Source organism: Saimiri boliviensis, chromosome X, assembly GCF_048565385.1.
Source record: "Saimiri boliviensis isolate mSaiBol1 chromosome X, mSaiBol1.pri, whole genome shotgun sequence".
Taxonomy (NCBI): Eukaryota; Metazoa; Chordata; class Mammalia; order Primates; family Cebidae; genus Saimiri; species Saimiri boliviensis.
In genome coordinates this window covers 61309787-61332288 of record NC_133470.1, presented here as the reverse complement: position 1 = coordinate 61332288, position 22502 = coordinate 61309787, and the positions used below count along the sequence as shown (strand labels likewise).

Genomic DNA, 22502 nt, shown 5'->3' with positions numbered 1-22502 from the left:
ATACAGGGTACCATTTAAATTGTGCTCAACACTGACTCTTTTTAGGCTTTTTTTTTCCTTTCCTTTTAGGTTCTTTTCCTGTGTTCTGAGTTCTCTCTGGAGTACAGATCGTAGTTGGAAGGAGAGAAGGAGAGAAGCATGAATGATCTCCAGATCCTCTGAAAGATGTGAAGTCTTTCAGGTGGTTTCTGGCGTATTCTTCCTCCATCTGAAAGCAGCCCAATAGGGCACTTCTGTAGCTAATGCCTTAACTCCAAGAAGTGACTAATAATGAGACATTTGTGCCACCTGGTAAGCTGGCAGGGGTGAATGGTTAGGGCAAGTGTAATATTCAGTGCCTGCAACATCATAAGGATGTCTGTCTGTGTAGAGTTGGTGCCTGCTGTTGTGGCACCATGAAGGGTCTAGCAAGAATTGCTATCTATAGATTTGACCTAAGAGATGCACCACTTTTACTACATTCAAAGTAAGCAGACCTTTATTAAGCACTTACTATGTGCAAAGCCTTGTTAGGTTTCTATGAAGTTCTCTGTAATGTATTAATAGATGTCTTTTTCAAAGTGGTCTGGGAATTTCAGCAGTCATTTACTGACTACTGCTATATGCAGGTGTTGTGCTGGGGATACCAATATGAATCAGAGGTGTGCCCTGATTTATGGAGCTCAGAGTAAAGTGTGAGAAATAAAAAAATTACAGTACAGTGTGAGAGTAGAGGTTCCTTGCAAAGAGCTTTGCGAATGTATAGAGGAGAATGATTAATTTGCTCAGGAGGTGTCAAAAGGGTTCACAAAGGAGATGATATTTGAGCTGTTATTTAAAGAGAGGGTAGGATTTCACCAGGCAGACAGGAAAGGGGGAAGAGAATTCCAAGCAGAGGGAACAGTGTGTGCAAAAGCTCATTAAAGCATTTAGAGAGTTCTTTTTACCATCACTTGAGAGGGCAAATATAAGTTGTACTAATGTTGAGTTTGGATTTTTTCCTCATGATTACATTGCCATTTTTAAACACAGGACATGGCATTTTAAAGCAATGACAAGAAAAGGCCTGATACATTTGAAAGCTCTTCTTATTAAGCTGTGATGCTTTATCCAGTGCCTTGCACATATAGCAGGCCCTCAATAAATGCTTGCTGAATGATGAGTTCCCTATCTCTTTCCATTTATAAATTACTGCTCTGTCAAGGATCAGCTTACAAAGCAAAACTTCTGCCTGTGAGTTAGGAATGGGTATTCACAGTTCTGCTCTCTGTCACTCCAGCTTCCTCTACTCTTGTGAAGAGTGATTTCTGCCAGTGGGCCTTAACTGTGTTTCTGAGAAGTGGGGAAAACTACTCTTGCTTTGAGTCCTCAGTAACACAGATTCCTACATGGAGGGCCTCTATATCATTGAAATCCAAATAAGTGCCATTTAAACAGGATAGTCCTCATGTCGATGACATAGGAGTTGATGTCCAAGGAACTTTAGTGATACTGGCTAATACAGGCACATCTCACATTTTAAATTTTATAGTATAGTCTAAATACGATTGATCAAACACTTTCCATGGCAGTAATAAAGATATGAGATGTCTGTGCTGAACAGCCTTGACAGCGAAATATGGTACTGCCTGTTCTGTTTTTTAAGGAAGAGAAGATAAACTTTTATTATTTTTATAAATTATGCAATAACCTTTAGGGTAGCAATGAATTTTTGCCTTGAAAATCACCAGGGAATAGATGACAGAAAATGTAGTTAGACATAAACCATTTGCAAATTATAGGCAAGTACACTTGTAACCCTTTTACTGGGTATCTGGATCCAGTCTTTGGGAAAATTTCCATTAGGGAATCTTGTTTCATTGTGACTCTAAAACGTATCAAAAATATACTTCTTCAGTTCCAAACCTTGGCACCTAAGTGACTAGCTCTTTCAGGCCTAATCTCTATAGCTACACTTTTCTAGTGGCCACAGTACCAGGCCACAGAATGTAATGTCTTTCATCCTCTGAGCTACACTAGGAATTTATCATTCCACAAATAGTCATTGAGTGCTTCCTTGAGCCAAGCACAATGCTAGGTACACTGTGCTTGAAGTAAATAAAACAGCTATACACTATAGGGTGACTATAATTAACTATAATTTATTATGTATTTTCAAATAGCTAGAAAAGTGATTTTGAATGTTCGCAACACCAAGAAATATAATAAATGTTTGATGTGATGGATATGCTAATAATCCTGATTTGATCATTATACATTACATACATGTATCAAAATATCGCATTGTTAATGGGTACAAAAATATAGTTAGAGGCAGTGAATAAGATCAGACTATCAAATTAGCACAACAGGGTGACTATAGTCAGCAATGATTTGTTGTACATTTTAGAACAACTAAGGGAGTACAGCTGGAATGTTCATAACACAAAGACATGATGAATGCTTAAGGTGGATACCCCATTTACCCTAATGTGATTATTGCATATGTATGCCTGTATCAAAATATCTCATGTATTCCATAAATATATGCACATGCTATGTACCCATAAAAATTAAAAATTAAAAAAAGAAAAGAGAAATATCACACTGTACCCATAAATATGTATTGTTATTATCAATTAAAAATAATAATAAAAAGTACCTCTACATCCCTGCCCTCCATGGTACCCTCAGCCTGGTAAAATAGCTCATAATCTCCTTTTGGGTCCTGGTCCCTTTTGAAAATCTGATTCTGACTGGTTTTGTTTTGTTTTGTTTTTAAGGCAGAGTTTCCCTCTTGTTGCCCAGGCTGGAGTGCAATGGCACAATCCCGGGTCACCACAACCTCCACCTCCTGGGTTCAAGCAATTCTCCTGCCTCAGCCTCCCGAGTAGCTGGGATTACAGGCATGCGTCACCACACCCAGCTAATTTTGTATTTTTAGTAGAGATGGGATTTCTCCATGTTGGTCAGGCTGGTCTCTAATTCCCGACCTCAGGTGATCTGCCCACCTCAGCCTCTCAAAGTGCTGGGATTACAAACATGAGCCACCGCACCCAGCCCTGACTGGTTTTATATTACTTAAATATTAGGGTGGCAGCTTCCTGTCTCCCAAAAGAAAGCAAGAACCTTTGTTCCTACAACATGGGATCTTGTTAAATCCCGTTTAGGAAGTCATTCTTTCTAGAGGTTAAGCTTTGTTCTCTTTTGGAGCCTGTGGCAGGGTAGAAAGAGCATGAGCTTTTGAGCCAAACAATTTATGATTCTGATCCTTTAACTAGAAGTGTGACCTTGAGTAATTTCCCCAGTCTCTCAGAAGCTCAGTTTCCTCATCCCTAAAATGGTGATCCTCATTATCCACTTTGCAGGGTGGCTGTAAAGACTGAATGCTTCTGTGTGTATAAAGCATGTCTCATGAGGTTAGTGCTCTTATCAGGGTGAGTGAGAAATCTAGATTTTGAACCCAGATCTTTCTGACTCAAAAACCTAGGCTCTCTGCTTCTTCACAAGGCCTTTGAAAATACTGGATCATATTTAAGCCTCCCCAAAACTCCATAAGGGAGGGAAGAAACAGCACAGCTGAAGAAAAAAATGGATAGAGAGGGAGAAATAGGCTAATTTGTTTAGAGACACTTAGGACATCTGTGACAAAGCTAGCACCAACTCAGAGCCTCAGTATCCTTTTCTAGTTATGAATGTTCAGCATGTCTTCCTATGCAGTTTTATCCATTCCTTTCATAAGCATTTATTGCCTACGACTGTGTGCCTGACTTGGTTTAGGTGCTTCTCATGATTTAAAAGGCATGATCCGCCGGGCACTTTGGGAGGCTGAGGCGGGCGAATCACGAGGTCAAGAGATCGAGACCATCCTGGCCAACATGGTGAAACCCTGTCTCTACTAAAAATACAAAAATTAGCTGGGCGTGGTGGTGTGCGCCTGTAGTCCTAGCTACTTGGGAGGCTGAGGCGGAAGAATTGCTTGAACCCAGGAGGCGGAGGTTGCAGTGAGCCGAGATTGTGCCACTGCACTCCAGCCTGGCGCCTGGCAAAAGAGTGAGACTCTGTCTCAAAAAAAAAAAAAAAAAAAAAAAAAAAAAAGCGTGATCCATGACTTCTAAGAACTTACAGACTAGTGGAAAGACAAAGCTGCACCTGACAACCAATTAGAGAAAAAAATTACACAAGACAGTGCACAAACAAGTGTTAATAATGCAGCTAAAACTAATTGTATTAGTCAGCTCCGGCAGCCATAACAAAATACCATAAACCTGATGGCTTAAACAACAGAAATGTATTTTCTCACAATTCTGGAGGCTGGAAGTCCAAGATCAAGGTACCAGCATGGTCAGTTTCTTGTGAGGGCACTCCTCATGGCTTGCAAACAGCCACCTTCCTGCCACATTCTTACATGGCCTTTCCTTGGTGTGTGTGCAGAGAGAAAACTCGAGAGATCTCTCTGGTGTCACTTCTTAGAAGCGCACTAACTTTATTAGATCAGCTAGCCCCTTCACCATGACCTTATTTAACCTTAATTCCTTCCTTGCTCCGGTTATGAGGGCTTTGTGGTCCTTTAGATTCTAAATGCATTTTGGAGATAGACCAAAAAGGTTTGTTGATGAAATAGATATAGGAGTGAAGGAGAGCAAAGGCTCACTAAACACCCCAAGGCTCGCTCTTGTGCAACTGGGTGAATGGTTGACTGATAAAGGGAACACTGAGGGAGGAGTTGGGGGTGGGAGTTGGGGGATCAGTGCAACTCAATTGGTATCTCTTCAGTTTTCCATCCATAATCCTTCCTTCATATCAGTTAATTTCTAACAATGCAACTTTAATCATGTTATCTACCTGCTTCAAATATACACACACACACACACACACACACACACACACACACACACACACACACACAAGTTATAGGTCTGAAATTCTTAGCAGAGAACACAAGATCCTTCTAGATTGGGCTCTAATCTATTTTTCCCACAATGCTAACCCTACTCCTGCCTGAGACCCTGATTCCAGCTACACCTTTGACCAAGATACTCCTTCTACTAGGAATGTCCTTCCTCCTACTTGCCTGCTGGATGAAGTCCTACTCTTCCAATTCCCATGTCATCTGTCTGTGAAGTCTTCCCTGGCCACCCCTCCCCTCTGTAGTTTGTCACTCCTTTCTCTGTGATCCTATAATATGTGACACATAATTACTTGAGACCTTATTATATTGTATTGTAATTAATTTACTCATCTGTCTCCTCAACTAAACCAAATTCAAGGGCAAGCACTGTCTGATCCTCTCCTTCATCCCCAATTCCTACCACAGTCCCTGAAAACAAGCAGGTACTCAGAAAGAAGAATTACAACAAGTACTTAGAGAGTGATTACTGTGTACCTGGCACTGTTTTAAGTGCTTAAGCTGCATTAATTTATCTGTATCCTAACAATAACTCTTTTACTATCTCCGTTTCATAGATGGCTTGCCCAAGTTAGCAGAATGAATAAGTGGCAGAGCCAGGATTCAGACCCAGGCAGGGTGGCTCTGGAGTCTGAGCTCTTCACCATTACCCTACACAACCTCTCTTGCCCACTGTTTCCCTGTCTGTTATTTACTTGGAGCCTGGTAGCTGCTTTGATGATGACAGCAGGGAGTGAGGGAATTACTCTACTAAAACCAGAGGCTACAGCAGGAAGAGAGCTACAGAAACCTGCCCTGCTGGCCTCCATCTTTCCCTTTCCTCCTACTACTAAACTCCTTAAGCACCAGATAGCACATCTTTCTGCAGGGAGAGGAGCAGCCACCGGAGGAAGCCAAAGGTTTTCCCTCTTTCCTCCAAGTCTCACTTTTCTACTCTATATGACTGCCAGCTTCTCCCTGCCCCAACCTTTGTAGCCAAGGAACTAGGCTTAGCTAACCTGTGGGAACTCCAGTTCACATACAGGATTAAATTGCGTGTGTGCCTTGTAATATCCCCAGTGGGGCCTAGCTCATTGTGCTCTGCCTATTATTTTGCTTTGTTTTTTGTTTGTTTGTTTGTTTTTGTGGAAGAGTAGAGTTTTCAGTTTTGATTCCCTCAAGAAAGAGGTCCCTGCTGTTCTACTCTCAACTAGAGCTAGTTCAGCTCCAGAGTGGAGCCCTCAGGCTAATATAGCAAATAGAAAGAGAAGGTGGCAATCAGGGCAACAACTCCACAATTACATTCATTTCTCCACTTTGAATTCCCTCAGCATTTAGGGATTTGGCTTTGTACTGTTTTGTTTAGATTTTGAGAATGTTCCAAAGAATAGAGGTGACACAGGGTGAAAGCAGGGTTCCTGAAGCCAGATACACCCAGGTTTGGACTCCAGCTTTACCACTTACTAGCTGTGTGATGCAGGGAAGTTATTTAACCTGTGTCTTACCTGTTAGATTCCTCATCTGTACTAATATAGTACCTGTCTCATAGGACGTTTGTTAGGATTTAATGAATTGATCCACATGAAATGCTTAGAACTCTACCTGGTTCATAAATGCTCAGTAAACATTAGCTGATACTATTTTTTAAATATAGTGTAGTAACAGAGGCTATAACAAGCACACTTATTTCCACCATTCAGAATTAAAATATGTTAAGATTTTATCTTTAAATCCTTAAAAAAATAATAATCGTAGATAAGTCAAATAACCTGTGACCTTCATCCCCAGTCCTATTTCTTTCCCAATGCCCCCAAGGCATCCATTGTCGTGAATTTGATGTGCTTCTCTTCAGTTCATTCTCACAGTGATCAGAAACAAGATTTGGAATTTGGGGGGAATGGGTTTTTTTTCTTTAATACTGTACATATTATTTTGCAACCTGCTTTTTTTCATTCAAAATTTTTTCTCCTTTTATTGTTTTACTCGGTGAAGAGACATTCAATGTCATTTCTAAGATCTACCCACATAGATCCATTTCAGGCCATTTAACTGCTTTATAGTATCTCATTGTATAGATATTCTGTGTTTTATTTAACCATCCACATCTTTATGGACATTTGGATTGGACCCAATTTTTTGCCACCATAGTCCATTGCAATGAACATTCTTAAACTTGCTCCTTGGGTACATGTGTAAGTTTCTTTAGAACACACACCTGCAAATGGAATTGCTAGATCATAAGGTCTGTGCCTTTTCAATTTTACTGGACACTGTAGACCTGGCAGAGGTGGTGGAGTACAGTGAGTAAGAGGTGGGACTTGGGGTCTGATATATCTAACTTCAAATCCCAGGTGTGTTACTCCCCAAACTGTGTGACTCTGAACAATTCTTTGTGCCTCAGTTTCCCATCTGTAAAATGAGGAGAACAGTATATATTTCATAGGGTTGTTGTGTGAATTAAGTGGGATAATGCATTTAAGGTGCATTAGTGACCAAAATATGGTAAGCTATTTTTCTTTCTTACTATGCCTTATCACATATTTCCCCCTCAAATTTGAGAGTAGACCTTTTCTAAAGTACAGATATATGAATATAAAAAATACTAGAAAGACATTCATTAACATGTAAACCAGTGTTGGAAATATGAGTGATATTTTTTCTTCATGCTCTTTTTATTTTCCGAGTTTTTTGTTTGCTTGTTTTTTGGTTTTGGTTTTGAGATGAGGTCTTACTCTGCAGCCAGGCTGGGGTGCAGTGGCGTGATCGTAGCTCACTGTAGCCTCAACCTCCTGGGCTCAAGTTATCCTCTTGCCTCAGCCTCACAAGCAGCTGAAACTACAGGCATATACCACCATGCCTGGTTAATTTTTTAAATTTTTTGTAGAGATAAGATCTTCCTATGGTGCCCAGGTGTTCTAAAACTGATGGCCTCAAGTAATCCTCCTGCCTCAGCTTCTCAAAGTGCTAGGATTACAGGCATGAGCCACTGCACCAGCCTTTTCCAAGTTTCCTACAAATGAAATGTATTACCTTTGTAAATAAAAAACAAAATCACAATAAATGCAACTTTTAATGGAAAAGAATATAAAGTAACTGAGATTTTTGGGGGGAAAAAAAGAATTTTATTTCTGGTGAGCAGGACCTCTGCAAGACTAGTAAAAGAGGTCATAAGAAATAGCTTTGTGAAAGTTGAAAAACAATGTAAATGTTTACCAGTAGAAGATTGGCTACATATAATACATGAGAAAGAATCTCCAAGATAAGGTATCTAAATGAAAAGGGGATTACAGGACACTGTGTACAATGTCTTTTCTTATTGTGTTAAAATGATAATTTTTATGCTTACATATGCAGTCTGTCTCATGAAAGAGTTACAGAAACACTGGTAAGGGAACTGGGTATCTAGGACACAGCAAGGACTTAATCTTTTACAAAATATCTTTTTCTGCCTTTGGAATTTTTAACTAAATACATGTATTACTTACTCAAACTTTTCCAATACAATGATTTTAAAGTAGTTTATGCTAGAATGTAACAGACTTTTTGCAATGATTGTCAGTATCTCAACTACTTTTAATCTAGCTTCCAAAGTTAGGAGAGACAGGCTAAGTCAGGGCCCTTATTGGCCTTGGTGTCTGGTTCTAGAGTCTATCCTCTTACTAGCTATGCTGTACCCCCCACCCCAATGCAAGAATAGTTCAAAAGTTAATCAGGCACAGAAGGGTGGAAAGTGATTCCAGAAGAGCATAACAGCCTGAGCAGAGTGGGTGCATGTGGGTTTCTGACTGTGTGCAACTACAAACAGTCATATAAAAATTGTAAGGTGGAGATGCAGCTAGAGAGGTGTTTTGAGGCCAAGCTGTGGAGCCAACTGTTTTTGACTCATGCTAAATAGCTTAGACCCTCCTACCAAAGTTGTGGTATCCCTAAAACATTTACAGTAAGGGAGTGACAAGATCCAGTTTCTATTTTTGAGTTTACTTAGGCTGCTGTATAAAGGGTGAACTTGAGAGGGACATGATCAGAGATAGGAAGAGCAACTCAGAAGCTGTTAAGAGATAATGCAGGCCTGAATTTAAAATGTGAGCTAGGATTTGAACTCAGGCCTGCCTCACTCCAAAGGTCAAATGTTATTATATTTCTCCATCTAACACTGCCTAAAGAAATGAACAACTGAGTTTCTTTGTGCCAGTTTTCCCCACACTAACACCAGAAGTATACCAGCAGATATATGTCTTTATTTACACTGAGACAAAGAGGAAAAGGCTACCTCTTAATAAAGCCTGTGGATTCACAAAAGCAATTCTTTGTGAAGAAGGAAACCTCAAAGTACATGGCTTGGCTATTTTTGTCAAGAATTTTTGCTTACAACATTTTGGGGAAACTTCCTTGGGGAAACAGGAAGTTTGTATCCAGCCTTGATCTTTAAATATTTTGCTTTACTATTAGTATAAATTATTCAGTATAGTTTACACCTCAGGTATTGAAACTTTTAAAGAGGTGTATCATCCATGAATCCATGAATTCCCAATTTCAAAAAAACTGGAATACAAATAATACTGTACAGTTAATGCAATTATACATTTTAATATTCAGTGATACAGACGGCAATTCATGAATCTGGGGATCTCAGGGTCAATGTTAGAAACATCATTATCATAAGCTCCTAATAGAAAGGGCAGAGTTTCTTAATGCTCTATCCCCAGTGCCTAGCACATAGCAGACTTTCAATGAATGGATAAATGAATGAATGGTAGAAGACTGTAGCAGTAGACTGGGCAGACCCTTCTGATCCTACAGCTTTCCTAGTACCAGCTTGTATGCCTTTCTTTTACATCTTTCTCCTATAAGTAGAATATAAAATAGCAAGGCTGCGAAGATTGATGTGTGGGAGCTTTTTTAGGGGGAGAGGGAAAAATCATCTAATAACTCAATTGTTTTTAAATAGCTTTCTCAAGTTATAACCCTCATATCACAAAAGTCACCCATTTCAAGCGTGCAATTTGGTGGGTTTTAGTATATTCACAAAGTTATGCAACCATTACCACTACCTAATTCTGGTACGTTGTTATCCCCACTAAAAGAAATCCCATGCCCACTAGTAATCAATCTTCTCTTCCCCAACCCCCTAGCAACAACCAATCTACTTTCTGTCTCTATAGAGTTGCTATTCTGAACATTACATATGAATGTGATCCTACAATATATGGTCTTTTATCACTGGCTTCTTTCATTTAACTGAATGTTTTAAAGGGTCATCCTTGTTGCAGCATGTATCAGTACTTCCTTTATTTGTTTATATTACTGTATATAAACTTTCTGAACCAGTAATTTGTGGTTTGGGTTATCACAGCGTTTCCTACATTTTGGACAACTGAAGAAACTCATCTGAAACTGAAAAGAAGCCAGCATGAATACAACCTAGAGTGAATGAGATTACAGCCACCCTCATCTTTGGCAGTGGCATATTTGTGCTGAGCCAAAGATCTGTCTTAATAGGATGGCAGGCCCAAGTTATGTGTTGTGACCTCCTGCTGGCACTGGTCTAGACTAGGAAGGGCTCGTGGGTGCTGGTATAACGGGATGAGACAAGTGCCTCACAGCTTGTGTTTCTGGCTTGGTCAGAGCTTGGGTGCAATTCCTTGTCTTCAGACATCTGAGAAAAGTATGTCGGGATCTCCTGGTTCCATTTGTTGTTTGCCAGTGGGCAGAGTACACTGCACTGTACAGACAGGTTAGACAGTTTATTGTAGCCTGATGAAAGCAGATTAAAAAACCATCAGCTTGGTGGGAAACTAGCTCAGAATCCAATCCAAATGTCAGATGAAATATTTACACAGCCAGGAGATAAACCAAGGGAAACAGTGTGCCCTTTGTGTGTGCTTCTGAGTGTGCAGGCACACACAGAGCTGCTGACCATTTGTCAACTTCCAAGATTTATTCTGCTGCTTCTGGCAAGGGACAGCCTAATGATTTAATAGCTTGTCAACACCTACACAGAGAAACAAGGACTGGCACTTCCTCATTTCTTATTTTCTTTGCTTTAAATAGGAATTTCTATTCCAAGTCACTGGAACCTGGAAATCAGACTGTCAGATTTCTCTTGACTTGAGTGCACAGTTCCTGAATCTGGGCATGATGAATGTTATAACTTTCCTATTATACAAACACAGGGTTGCTACCCTTTCAGAATGACCCATTGAGTTCATATCCTAAAGCTTGAGTGTTTGCTTCAGACCGTTGCTGTGAGCCAATTTCAAATGGAGTGAAACTGTTTTGTTTCTGTCCCATGAACCTCTTGAGTTGAATGCCTGCTTGAGCAATCCAGTGCCTGGTTGCCACATTTACATTTGAGATGGAGAAGTTGTTTAGAGGATTTTAGTGGAGAAGATTGGATTTCGCATGCAGAGTATTATTCTCCAGGCATCCTTGGGCAGTTATGAGTTCCCTGAAAGAAGAGACCATGTCCTCTTCAGCTCAGCAAACCCCACAGTGCCTAGCCTAGCACACCACCTGGCACATTGTCATCTTGGTTAATTTATTTTCAGACTGTTTCACCACAATCTATGATAGAATGACAGCCAGAGGGTTATATTTTATTTTAGAATAATACCTTGGGTACACTGGGTCCTTATCCCAAAGACAGGTAGTATAGCAAAATGGTATAGAGCTCTATTTCTCAAACTTCAATATGCATGTTAATTATCTAGGGCTTGTTAAATGCAAAATCTGATTCAGTTCATCCAGGCTGAAGCTTGAAATTGTGCCATTCTTGCAAGTTCTGGTATGATATAATGTTACCAAGCCAGGTACCACATTTTGAGCACCAAGAACCCAGAGCTATGCTATCTAATATGATAACCAGTAGCTACTAGTGATTAGTAAGCATTTTAAACGTGGCTAGTCCAAATTGGGATGTGCTGTAAATGTTCAGTACACACCAGATTTTAAAGATGTAGTAAGAAGAAAATGTGAAATATCTTATTAGTAATTATATATTAGTTATATGTCAAATTTATAATATTTTGAATAGGTTGGGTTAAATAAAACATATTCTTAAAACAATTTCACTTTTTAAAAAAATTTTTAATGTGGCTACTCAAAAATTTTTAATTATTTATCTAGCTCACATTATATTTCTACTAAACAGCACTGGTCTAGAGTAGGAGTAGCAAACTTTTAGAATAAAGGGCTGGCCATAAATATTTTAGGCTTTTCAGACCATATGGTTTCTGTCCCAACTACTCAATTCTACTGTTGTACACAAAAGCAGTCATAGACGGTATGTAAATGAATGAATGTGGTTCTGTTCCAATAAAACTTTATTTACAAAAATGGGTAGAAATGATAGCCTTGAAAACCAGCAGCCTACAATCATGGTGAAAACCAGCAGCCTGGCAGCCACCAGAAGGAACAGAATATGGAGATCCTTCCAAGTCTCATTTCTGAAGAATTATTATTTGGCCTGTCTAGTGGTTCCTTGGAAGACTCCACTTGCAAGGCTTTTTTTTTTTTTTTTTTTTTGAGATGGAGTCTCTGTTGCTAGGCTGTGCAGTGGCACGATCTTGGCTCACTGCAATCTCCACCTCCTGGGTTCAAGTGATTCTCCTGCCTCAGCCTCCTAAGTAGCTGGGACTATGAGCACATGGCGCCATGCCCAGCTAATTTTTGTGTTTTTAGTAGAGACAGGGTTTCAACATGTTGGCTAGGATGGTCTCGATCTCATGACCTCATGATCCGCCCACCTTGGCCTCCCAAAAGTGCTGGGATTACAGGCGTGAGCCACCACACCCAGCTGCAAGGTTTTTTTATTAGACATGATTCAAGAGTGTGCTCAGTGTTGAAAAACTTTTTTGGGGGTATTTTTCCTTGGGGTATTTGTCAAAAATAATTAGAGACAAATGATTAACTTTACAGCTGCCTATGGTAATAGATAACAGTTGCGGCAAGCATTAAGCTAACCAAAAAGCTTAAAACTAAATGCTGGGGAATGAGATGTCCATACGGGGCTTTGAAAAGCTCCAAAAAATTCTTAGGAATCTAAAAGGCTGTGCACATGCACAGAATGATATGCATTCCCAAGGCTGTGCACAAATGCTCAGAAAACACCTGAGAAGACCAAAGTTCTCACCTATGGCTGGCCTTCAAGCTCTGTACAAGTGAAGTGCTAAGGCTAAGTTGTTAACTGACTGGCAGAATGTTGAGGGAATGCCCCCAACACACACACAGAGCATCTTGGTAAAGACTGGGAGACTTACTCGCTCCATGAATTTAAGCAAATCGCTGTATAATCGTTAGCTGACCACTAAGCTAACCAAGCAGAGACTTCTGTGACCAAACATGACAAATAATCCAGACTTTGCAGAATTAATTCATAAAAGCCACTAAACAGGCCAGGTGTGGTGGCTCACAGCTGTAATACCAGCATTTTGAGAGGCCAAGGCAGGCAGATCACAAGGTCAAGATGTCAAGACCATCCTGGCCAACATGGTGAAACCCTGTTTCTATTAAAAATACAAAAATTTGCCAGGTGTGATGGCACATGCCTTTAGTCCAAGCTATTCAGCAACTGAAGCAGGAGAATCACTTGAACCCAGGAGGCAGAGACTGTGTTGAGCTGAGACCATGCCACTGCACTCCAGCCTGGGTGACAGTGAGACTCCATCTCAAAAAAAAAAAAAAAAAAAGCCACTAAACAAATAAACACCAGCAGCAACAAAAACAAAATTCTGGGGAGGGGGAGAATCTGTTTTCCACATTATATAATTTTAAATGTCCAATTTTTAACAAAAGTTATAAGATATGCAAAGAAACAAGAAAGTATGGTCAATACACATGAAAAAATATCAATCAATATAAATTGTCACTGAGGACATCCAAACATTGGAATACTAAAGATTTTCAAATAGTTATTTTAAATATGTACCAAAATGTAAAGAAATGTTATGACATGTCTCACCAAATAAAGGATATCAATAAATAGAAATTATATTAAAAATAACTAAATGGTGGCCAGGCATAGTGGTTCACACCTGTAATTTCAGCACTTTGGGAGGCCAGGGTGGGCAGATCACCTGAGGTCAGGAGTTCGAAATCAGCCTGGCCACCATGGCAAAACCCTGTCTCTACTAAAAATACAAAGATTAGCTGGGTGTGGTGGCGGGCACCTGTAATCCTACCTACTTGGGAGGCTGAGGCAGGAGAATCACTTGAACCCAGGAGGCGGAGGTTGCAGTGAGCAGAGATCACACCATTGCCTTCCAGCCTGGGTGACAAGAGTGAAACTCAGTCTCAAAAAATAAAAATAAAAAAATACTAAAAGGAATCCTTAAGGCTGAAATGAAAGGACACTAGACAGTAACTTGAATCCACATAAAGAAATAAAGACCACCAGTAAGGGTTACTATGTAAGTAAAAATTAAAGTACAAATATATTTTTCTTTGTAACTCCTTTCTTCTATGTATGATTTAAAAGACAGCTGCATAAAGCAATAAATCCACTTCGATAAGTGCACAATGTATGAAAATATAATTCATGTGACAATAACAACACAAAGGAGAGGCATGAAAAAGGAGCTATGTAGGGACAGAACCAAGTGTTTATATGCTGTCTTAGGCCATTTTGTGTTGCTATAACAGAATACCTCAGACTGAGTAATTTATAACTAAAAGAGGTTTATTTAGCTCATGGTTCTGGAGGCTAGGAAGTTCAAGAAGCATGGTACTGACATTAACCTGGTCTCTGGAAAGGCCTTTTGTGCTCTGCTACAACATGGCAAAAGGTCAAAGACTAAGAAAGCACATGCAAAGGGTCAAAATCTGAGGGGCATCCTGGCTTTATAACAGCCTACTCTTGCAGGAACTAATCCATTTCTGCAAGAACTAATCTAGTTTTGCCAGAGTGAGAACTCACTACCATGAGAACGGCACTAAACCATTCATGAGGGGTCTTCTCTCATGACCCAAACAACTCCAACTAGACCCACCTCACAACACTGCTACATTGGAGATCAAGTTTTAAACGAGTTTTGGTGGGGACAAACAAACCATATCCAAACCATAATATATGCTATTGAAATTAAGTTGATATTAATCCAAACTGTATTGTTAAAAGTTAAGATGTTAATTATAATCCTCAGGCAAAACTAAGAAAATAAATACACACACACACACACACACACACACACACACACACATATATACACACAGATACATACATATATACACATATTTATATATGTACATAATACATTTTTGTATATGTAAACTAACAAGAAAATAAAAATGATATATTAGAAGATGTCTATTTAGTAAAAAGGAACGCAGTAATGGAGGAAAGGGGAACAAAACAGCATAAGACATGGAGAACAAGTAGCAATGTGGCATACATAGACTATGCCTTATCAGTAATTGTATTAAATGTAAATTATTAAACACTCCAATTAAAAATTAGAGATTGGTCGAATGGATTTTAAAAACATATTTCAACTATATGTTGTTCATAAAAGAAATACTTTAAATTCAAAGACACACGTAGGTTGGAAGTACCAGGATGGTGAAAGATACAGCATATGTACGGTAACCAAAAGAGAGCTGGTGTACTAAAAGACAAAATTATAAATGTATGCCACCTAACAACAGAGCACCTAAATATATGTAACAAAAACTAAAGAAGTGAAAAAGAGAAATAAAAAATTCAATAATACTTGGAAATGTCAATACCCTACTTTCAATAATAAATAGAACAACTAGAGAGAAGATCAACAAGGAAATAGATCTGGACGACATGATAAACCAACTAGAGCAGAATACATATTCTTCTTAAGTGCACATGGAACATTTTCTAGGACAGAACATACTTTAGATTACAAAACTCAGTAAATTGAAAAGGACTGAAATCATACAAGGTACCTTGGAATTGAATTAGATGAAAAGGAATGAAATTAGAAATCAATAAAAGAAGGAGATTTGAGGAATTCATAAATATGTGGAAATTAAACAGCACACTCCTAATACAAATAGACTAACAAAGAAATCACGTTGCTTCATGGCTTTTTGGCTAAGTTCAAGTGTAGTATCTGTCCTTATCTGAGAACAATACATTAAATGGATTTTAGGAGCAGGGAGATGGAATAAGAATTTTCCTCCACTCCATGCAACAACCTGATCAATTATTGTAGTACCTCCAGAAATGGTGCACCCCTCTCAATAAAATAAAAATAATTTAAATAATTTAAAAGAAATCACAAAGGAAGTTAGAAAATGATCTGAGATGAATGAAAACAAAAACAAAACATGCCAAAACTTATGGAATGCAATGAATGCAGTAGTTAGAGGGAAATTTGTAACTGCAAAGACCTGTTTAAAAAGAAGAAAGATTACAAAACAATAACCTAATCTTTCATCTTAAGAAATTAGAAAGAGAAGAGCAAACTAAACCCAAAGCGAGCAGAGGAAAAGAAATTAAAAAATCAGGCAGAGCGTGGTGGTTCACACCTGTACTCCCAGCACTTTGGGAGGCTGAGGCAAGCAGATCACCTGAGATCAGGAGTTCAAGACCAGCCTGGCCAACATGGTGAAAGCCCATCTCTGCTAAAAATACAAAAATTAGCCAGGCAGGCGTGGTGGCATGCTCCTGTAGTCCAGCTACTCGGGAGGCAGAGGCAGGAGAATTGCTTGAACTCATATGACAGAGGTTGCAGTGAACTGAGATTGAGCCACTGCACTCCAGCTCTGGGTGAAAGAGCAAGGCTCCATCTCAAAAAACTAAATAAATTAAAAATAAAAATAAAAATTAGAGCAAGAAGAACTGAAATAATGAATAGAAAAACAATAGAAAAAAATGGTGAAATCCAAAATTGGTTCTTTACAAAGCTCAGCAAAATTACAAAATTTTAGGTAGACTTAACAAAAAAAAAAGTCTCAAATTATGAAAATCAGGAATGACAGTGGAGCTATTACTACCCACCTTAGAGAAATAAAAAGGAGTATAAAGAGCCAGGCACAGCGTGTCACGCCTGTGATCCCAGCACTTTGGGAGGACAAGGCATGAAGATCACTTGAGCCCAGGAGTTTGAGTTCGAGACTAGCTTGGGCATCATAGTGAGACCTCATCTAAAAAAAAAAAAAAGAGCATAAAGGACTACTGTGAGCAACTGTATGCCAACAAATTTTGTAACCTAAATTTAATGAATATATTCCTAGAAAGACACGCAATACCAAAACTAACTCAAGAAAAAATGAAATGGAATATCTGAATAGACCTAATTTACTAAGTAAAAGAAATTGAATTAATAATTTTTAAAATTACCACAAAGAAAACCCCAGGCACATATGGTTTCACTAGTTAATTCTGCTGATTGATACCAATAATGGGTGATTTTTTTTGTCAACTTTATTGGGCCACAAAAATGCTCAGTTATCTGGTTAAACATTATTTCTGGTTATATGTATGAGGGTGTTTCCAGAAGAGATTACCATTTGGATTAGTAGACTAAATCAAGAATATTTTCCTTCTTAGTATGAGTGGGCATTATCCAATCTGTTGAGGGCCTGAATAGAACAAAAAGGTGAAGGAAGAATTTTCTCTCTTCCTCCCTTCCCTTCTTTTCATTTCCTTCACTTCCCTCCCCACTGTTCCCGTCCCCTCTCTCAATGACTGACTGCTTGAATTAAGATTTCAGTTTTCTTCTGCCCTAGGACTGGGATTTACACCATCAGCCCTCTGGTTCCCAAGTCTTTGGACTTGGACTATAACTTACACCATCATTTCTCCTGGATCTCAAGCCCTCAGACTCAGACTAGAGCTATACAACCAGCTGTCCTTGGACTCCAGTTTGCAGATGGCAGGTCAGCCTCCATAATTGCGTAAGCCAGTTCCTCACAATAAATCTATTTTATATAGATAGATGATAGATTTATTTATCTAGATATTTATTTTTACATATATACGGGGAGAGAGAGAGAGAGAGAGAGAGAGAGAGAGAGAGAGAGAGAGAGAGAGAGATCTCCTATTGGTTCTCTTTCTCTGGAGAACCCTGACAAATAAAACTTCCCAACTATGAGGCCAGTTCTACCTTTATACCAAAACCAGATAAAGAAATCACAACAGGCTGGGCTCAGTGGCCCATGCCTATAATCCTAGCACTTTGGGAGGCCAAAGCAGGAGGATCACTTGAGCCTAGGAGTTCAATTGAGACCAGCCTGGGCAACTTAGTGGGACCCCCTTCTCTACAAAAAAAATTAAAAATTAGCTGGGCATGGTGGTGCATGCCTGTGGTCTCAGCTACTTGGGAAGCAGTAGGTGGAGAGCGTGGGATGGGAACTGCTTGAGCCCAGGAAGTCAAGGCTGCAGCAAACTGTGATCACACCACTGTCCTCCAGCCCAGGTGACAAAGTGAGACCCTGAATGAGAAAAAAAAAAAAATACTCGCAAATCAAAATATTTGCAAATCATATATAGAGGACTTGTATCCAGAATACTTTTTTTTTTTTTTTTTTTTTTTTTTGAGACAGGACTTCACTCCCATCACCCAGGCTGTAGTACAATGACATGATCTCAGCTCATTGTAACCTCCACCTCCCAGGCTCAAGCAATTCTCCTGCCTCAGCCTCCTAAATACCTGAGACTACAGGCACATGCTATCGCACCCAGCTACTTTTTATATTTTTTGTACAAATGGGATTTCGCCATGTTGCCCAGGTTGGTCTTGAACTCCTGACCTCAAGCAATCTGCCCATCTCAGCCTCCCAAAGTGCTGGGATTACAGGTGTGAGCCACTACACCCAGCCTCAGAATACATTTTAAAAACCTTTAGTACTCATCTAGCAGGCTAGGTGCAGTGGCTCATGCCTGTAATCCCAGTGCTTTGGGAGGCCAAGACAGGAGGATCACTTGAGCCCAGGAGTTCAAGGCCAGCCTGGGCAGCATAGCAAGACCCCATCTCTACAAAGACTTTTTTTAAAAAATTAGGTGGGCATGGTGGTGTGCACCTGTAGTTTTAGCTACTTGGGAGGCTGAGGAGGGAGGATTGCTTGAGACCAGCAGTTTGAGGCTGCAGTGAGCTATGATTGCACCACTGCACTCCAGCCTGAGTGACAGAGTGAACCCTTATCTCTAAATAATAATAGCAAAATAACCCAATTTTAGAATGGGCAAAGGATACATATAGACATTTCTCCAAAGAAGATGTACAACTGGTCAATAAATACATAAGGAAATGCCTGACATCACTAGTCATTAGGGAAATGCAAATCCCAAACCACTATGAAATATCACTTCACTCCTACTAGGACAATAATAATAAAAAGATGGATAATAGAAAGTGTTGGCAAGGATGGGGAGAAATTGGAACCCTCATGCATTGCTGGTGGAAATATAAAATGGTACAGCCACTTTGGAAAACAGCACGGCAGTTCCCTAAAAAGTTAAATAGAATTACCAAATGACCCAGAAATTCTATTCCTAGGTATATAGCCACATATGTTCACACAAGAATGTGTATACAGATTTTCATAGCAGCATTATTCATAATAGCCAAAAATTCGGAAACAACCCAAATGTCCATCTACTGATAAATGGATAAACAAAATGTGTATCTATACAATGGAATTCAGCCATAAAAAGAACAAATTACTGATACATACTACAATATGGATGAACTTGAAAACATTACACTAAGTGAAAGAAAGACATAAAAGGCCACATATTCTATTATTCCATTTGTATATGTCCAGAATATGCAAATCCATAGAGACAGAAACTAGATTACTGGTTGCCAGGAACTTGGGGAAGAAGAAGTGAATGCTCAATGGATGTAGGTTTCCTTCATGAGTGATGAAAATGTTCTGGAATTAGATAGTGGTTGCACAACCTTGTAAATATGCTACTTGTAAATATACTAAATAATGCACTCTAAAAGGGTAAATTATATCTCAAAGAAAAAAAGGCAGAGGGACAGATTTGGCTCATGGGCCATAGTTTGTCAACTCCTGGTCAAGATCAATGGTTGTTGGAGTCACACAGACCAGAGTTAGAATCCTAATTTTTAACTTATGAGCTCTATGACCTAGGACAAATCACTTAATAGCTTTAAGCCTTACTTTTCTTTTTAATATGTTGGGGATCTGTATAGTATCTCCCTTGTATTGTGTGAGGATGGAGTTAGGTCAAATACAAGCTCCATGAAGGCACTCTATCTCTAGGACCTAGAACTGGCAGGCACTCAATAACTAAAGAATTTAACACAGTCACTGACTCAGCATAATAAATAATAACAAATCCTTATATAGTATTTACTGTATTACAGGTACTATTCTAAGTGCTTTGCAGAACTTTATTTCATTTAATACATAGTATTATTATCATCCTCATTTTCCAGATGAGGAAACTAAGGTACAAGAAACTTATGTGACTTGCCCAAAATTACACAACTAGCAAATGGTACAACTAAAATTAAAACCCAGGCAGTTGTGCTCATAAGTCTATGCAATAAATATTGAATGTCAATCATCATCATCATCATCATCATCATCATCATCATCATCATCATCGAGTTCAAAACATATCCAAAGATACAGATCTCCTTTCTCCTTTTGGTATCTAAGCACATACCAGCAACTCTACTTCCTCCGTGTTTGATTTAGGGTGAGGATGCTTCCCAAGTCTCTGATGTTCTACTACAGAACATATTCATTCTTTCATCCACCCATTCATTCTTGTATTTATCAAGCATGTACAGGATCCCTACGGTGTTCTAGGCCCTGTGCTATATAGAGATAAAAAAGACGTACTCACTATCCTGAAAGAGCTCAATGTCTAGTTGGGAAGATAATTATAATCCACAATGATAAGTACTGTAGTAGAGATTATGCAAGGGTCCTATGGAAGCAGAGAAGACCCAGGCAGGGGATAGAGTGGAGGTAGGAAGAAGGAAGGACCTGTGAACACTTCCTGGAGGAAGTAGTACCTGGAGAATGTTCCCAAAAAGGAATGTGTATTCGTCAGATGTAGGCAGGGAGAAACAAGTCAAGATTAGGTCACAGTATATATACAGACTGAAAGGCCCAGGAGCCCTTGGTGAAACCCAGGGAACAAACAGCACAGAGTCCAACATGACCAAAAGCCAGGTGGCAGAGGGGACCTGGAAAAGCTCCTAAGGGCCCAACTGCCATTCAAGTTTAGTCCTGAGCAGCTAACTACCCAGCATTCCCCAACCCCTTACCCTACTTTACTTTTCTCTGCAGCACTTATCACCATCTGACATGTACCTGCTTGTTTATTTACTGTCTCCTCCCACTAAAATGTGAGCTCCCTGAGGACAGAGACTTTGTTTTGTTCACTGCCATATCTCCTTTAACTACTATATACACATGATTGCCTGCATTCATAGGCACTCAATAAGTATTCTGAAATGAATGCACAAAATGTAATCAATAAACTAATATCCTGAGAGCTCTAGGGAAGACAGAGATAATTAAGATACAGGACCCAACCTCCAGGAACTTACAGGCTAGCAAGAGACCTAATACGTGAACATGAGTGCCTATTGCACTCTATCTCCTCTCTTCTCTCACTTCCTGCTTTCTCAGAACTTTCAGACTGTCATCTGACCATTCAAAATTCCCCATCCCTCTCAAATATTTCTCCACCACATCCAGGACTTCCTAGTCCCCAAAAGTGACACATGTTCCAACATACACCTGCTGTTGGAAATAAATGTTGGAGGCCGCAAAGAAAAATTAGCACTGAGACAAAGGATCTCTCAGCAACGCAATTTTTACTTCCTGGACTGCAAGAAGGGTATTCTCACTAGCTATCGTGACATGAGAGTACAATGAACAAAGGAAAACAGACGAATTTATTCCTTACGCAATTGGAGTCATCCTTCAGACCTTACAATCTAAACTTAAACCCAATTGGCTAACAACTTAAAAGTTTTCTAAACAGGTAAAAGCAATAGAGAATTGGTACATGCCTGTGAGCATGTCCAGCACAGATATTTTGGTTAAAGTACAAGGATATAGAATGTACTACATGCCTGTAAGCATGGCATGTCTAACAGCTACATAGGGTAGGGCTTAACAAAGTTATTAGCGCACTTACTCTTTAACAACAAAGGAAACTTTAAAAAGGAACATTTCTACTTCCCACACCTGTCCTCCTTCCTGGCTCTGCCCATCAAAAATCTCATTCCTGGTAGCTGCCCAAGTCTACTCGATGTTGTTAGCATGCTCAAACTAATTTTCACAAATGTATGACTCACTTCCAGAGCAGTCTAGGGTATATTACTTTTTTAACTTTTCATTACAGAAACTTTCAAACATAAATAAGGCAGAGAGAAGAATATAATGAATCCCCATGTACCCATCACCCAGCTTCAACAATTACCAATATTATCATTCCTATTTCTTCTATCCCCCATTTTTTTCTGAAGAATTTTAAAGCTGATCCCAGCTATTATACCATTTCATAGCTGATGGCCTATAAATGTTTATCTCTAACAGATAAGGACCTTTTCTTACCATAAACACAATACCATTATCAAACTCAACAAAATTAATAATCCCTTAACATCATCTGTGGTGGTTAATACTGTGTCAACTTGATTGGATTGAAGGATACAAAGTATTGATCCTGATTGTGTCTATGAGGGTG

At 39.2% G+C, this 22502-nt stretch overlaps 1 protein-coding gene and 1 pseudogene across 4 annotated transcripts in view; both read left to right on the top strand.

Annotated features, from left to right (window-relative positions):
- HDAC8 (histone deacetylase 8) overlaps positions 1-22502 on the top strand; it is a 255073-nt gene that overhangs the window by 191572 nt on the left and 40999 nt on the right. The window contains exon 10 of one of the 4 annotated variants that reach the window (XM_010332390.3): positions 70-2627. The exons of the other annotated variants lie outside the window; for them this stretch is intronic. Coding sequence (XP_010330692.2) covers positions 70-114 — 45 coding nt within the window. The 3' untranslated portion in view covers positions 115-2627. Of the gene's footprint in view, positions 1-69; positions 2628-22502 lie in introns of those variants that run through there. 4 annotated transcript variants of the gene reach the window in all.
- Positions 15886-16051, top strand: LOC120366731 (U2 spliceosomal RNA; annotated as a pseudogene).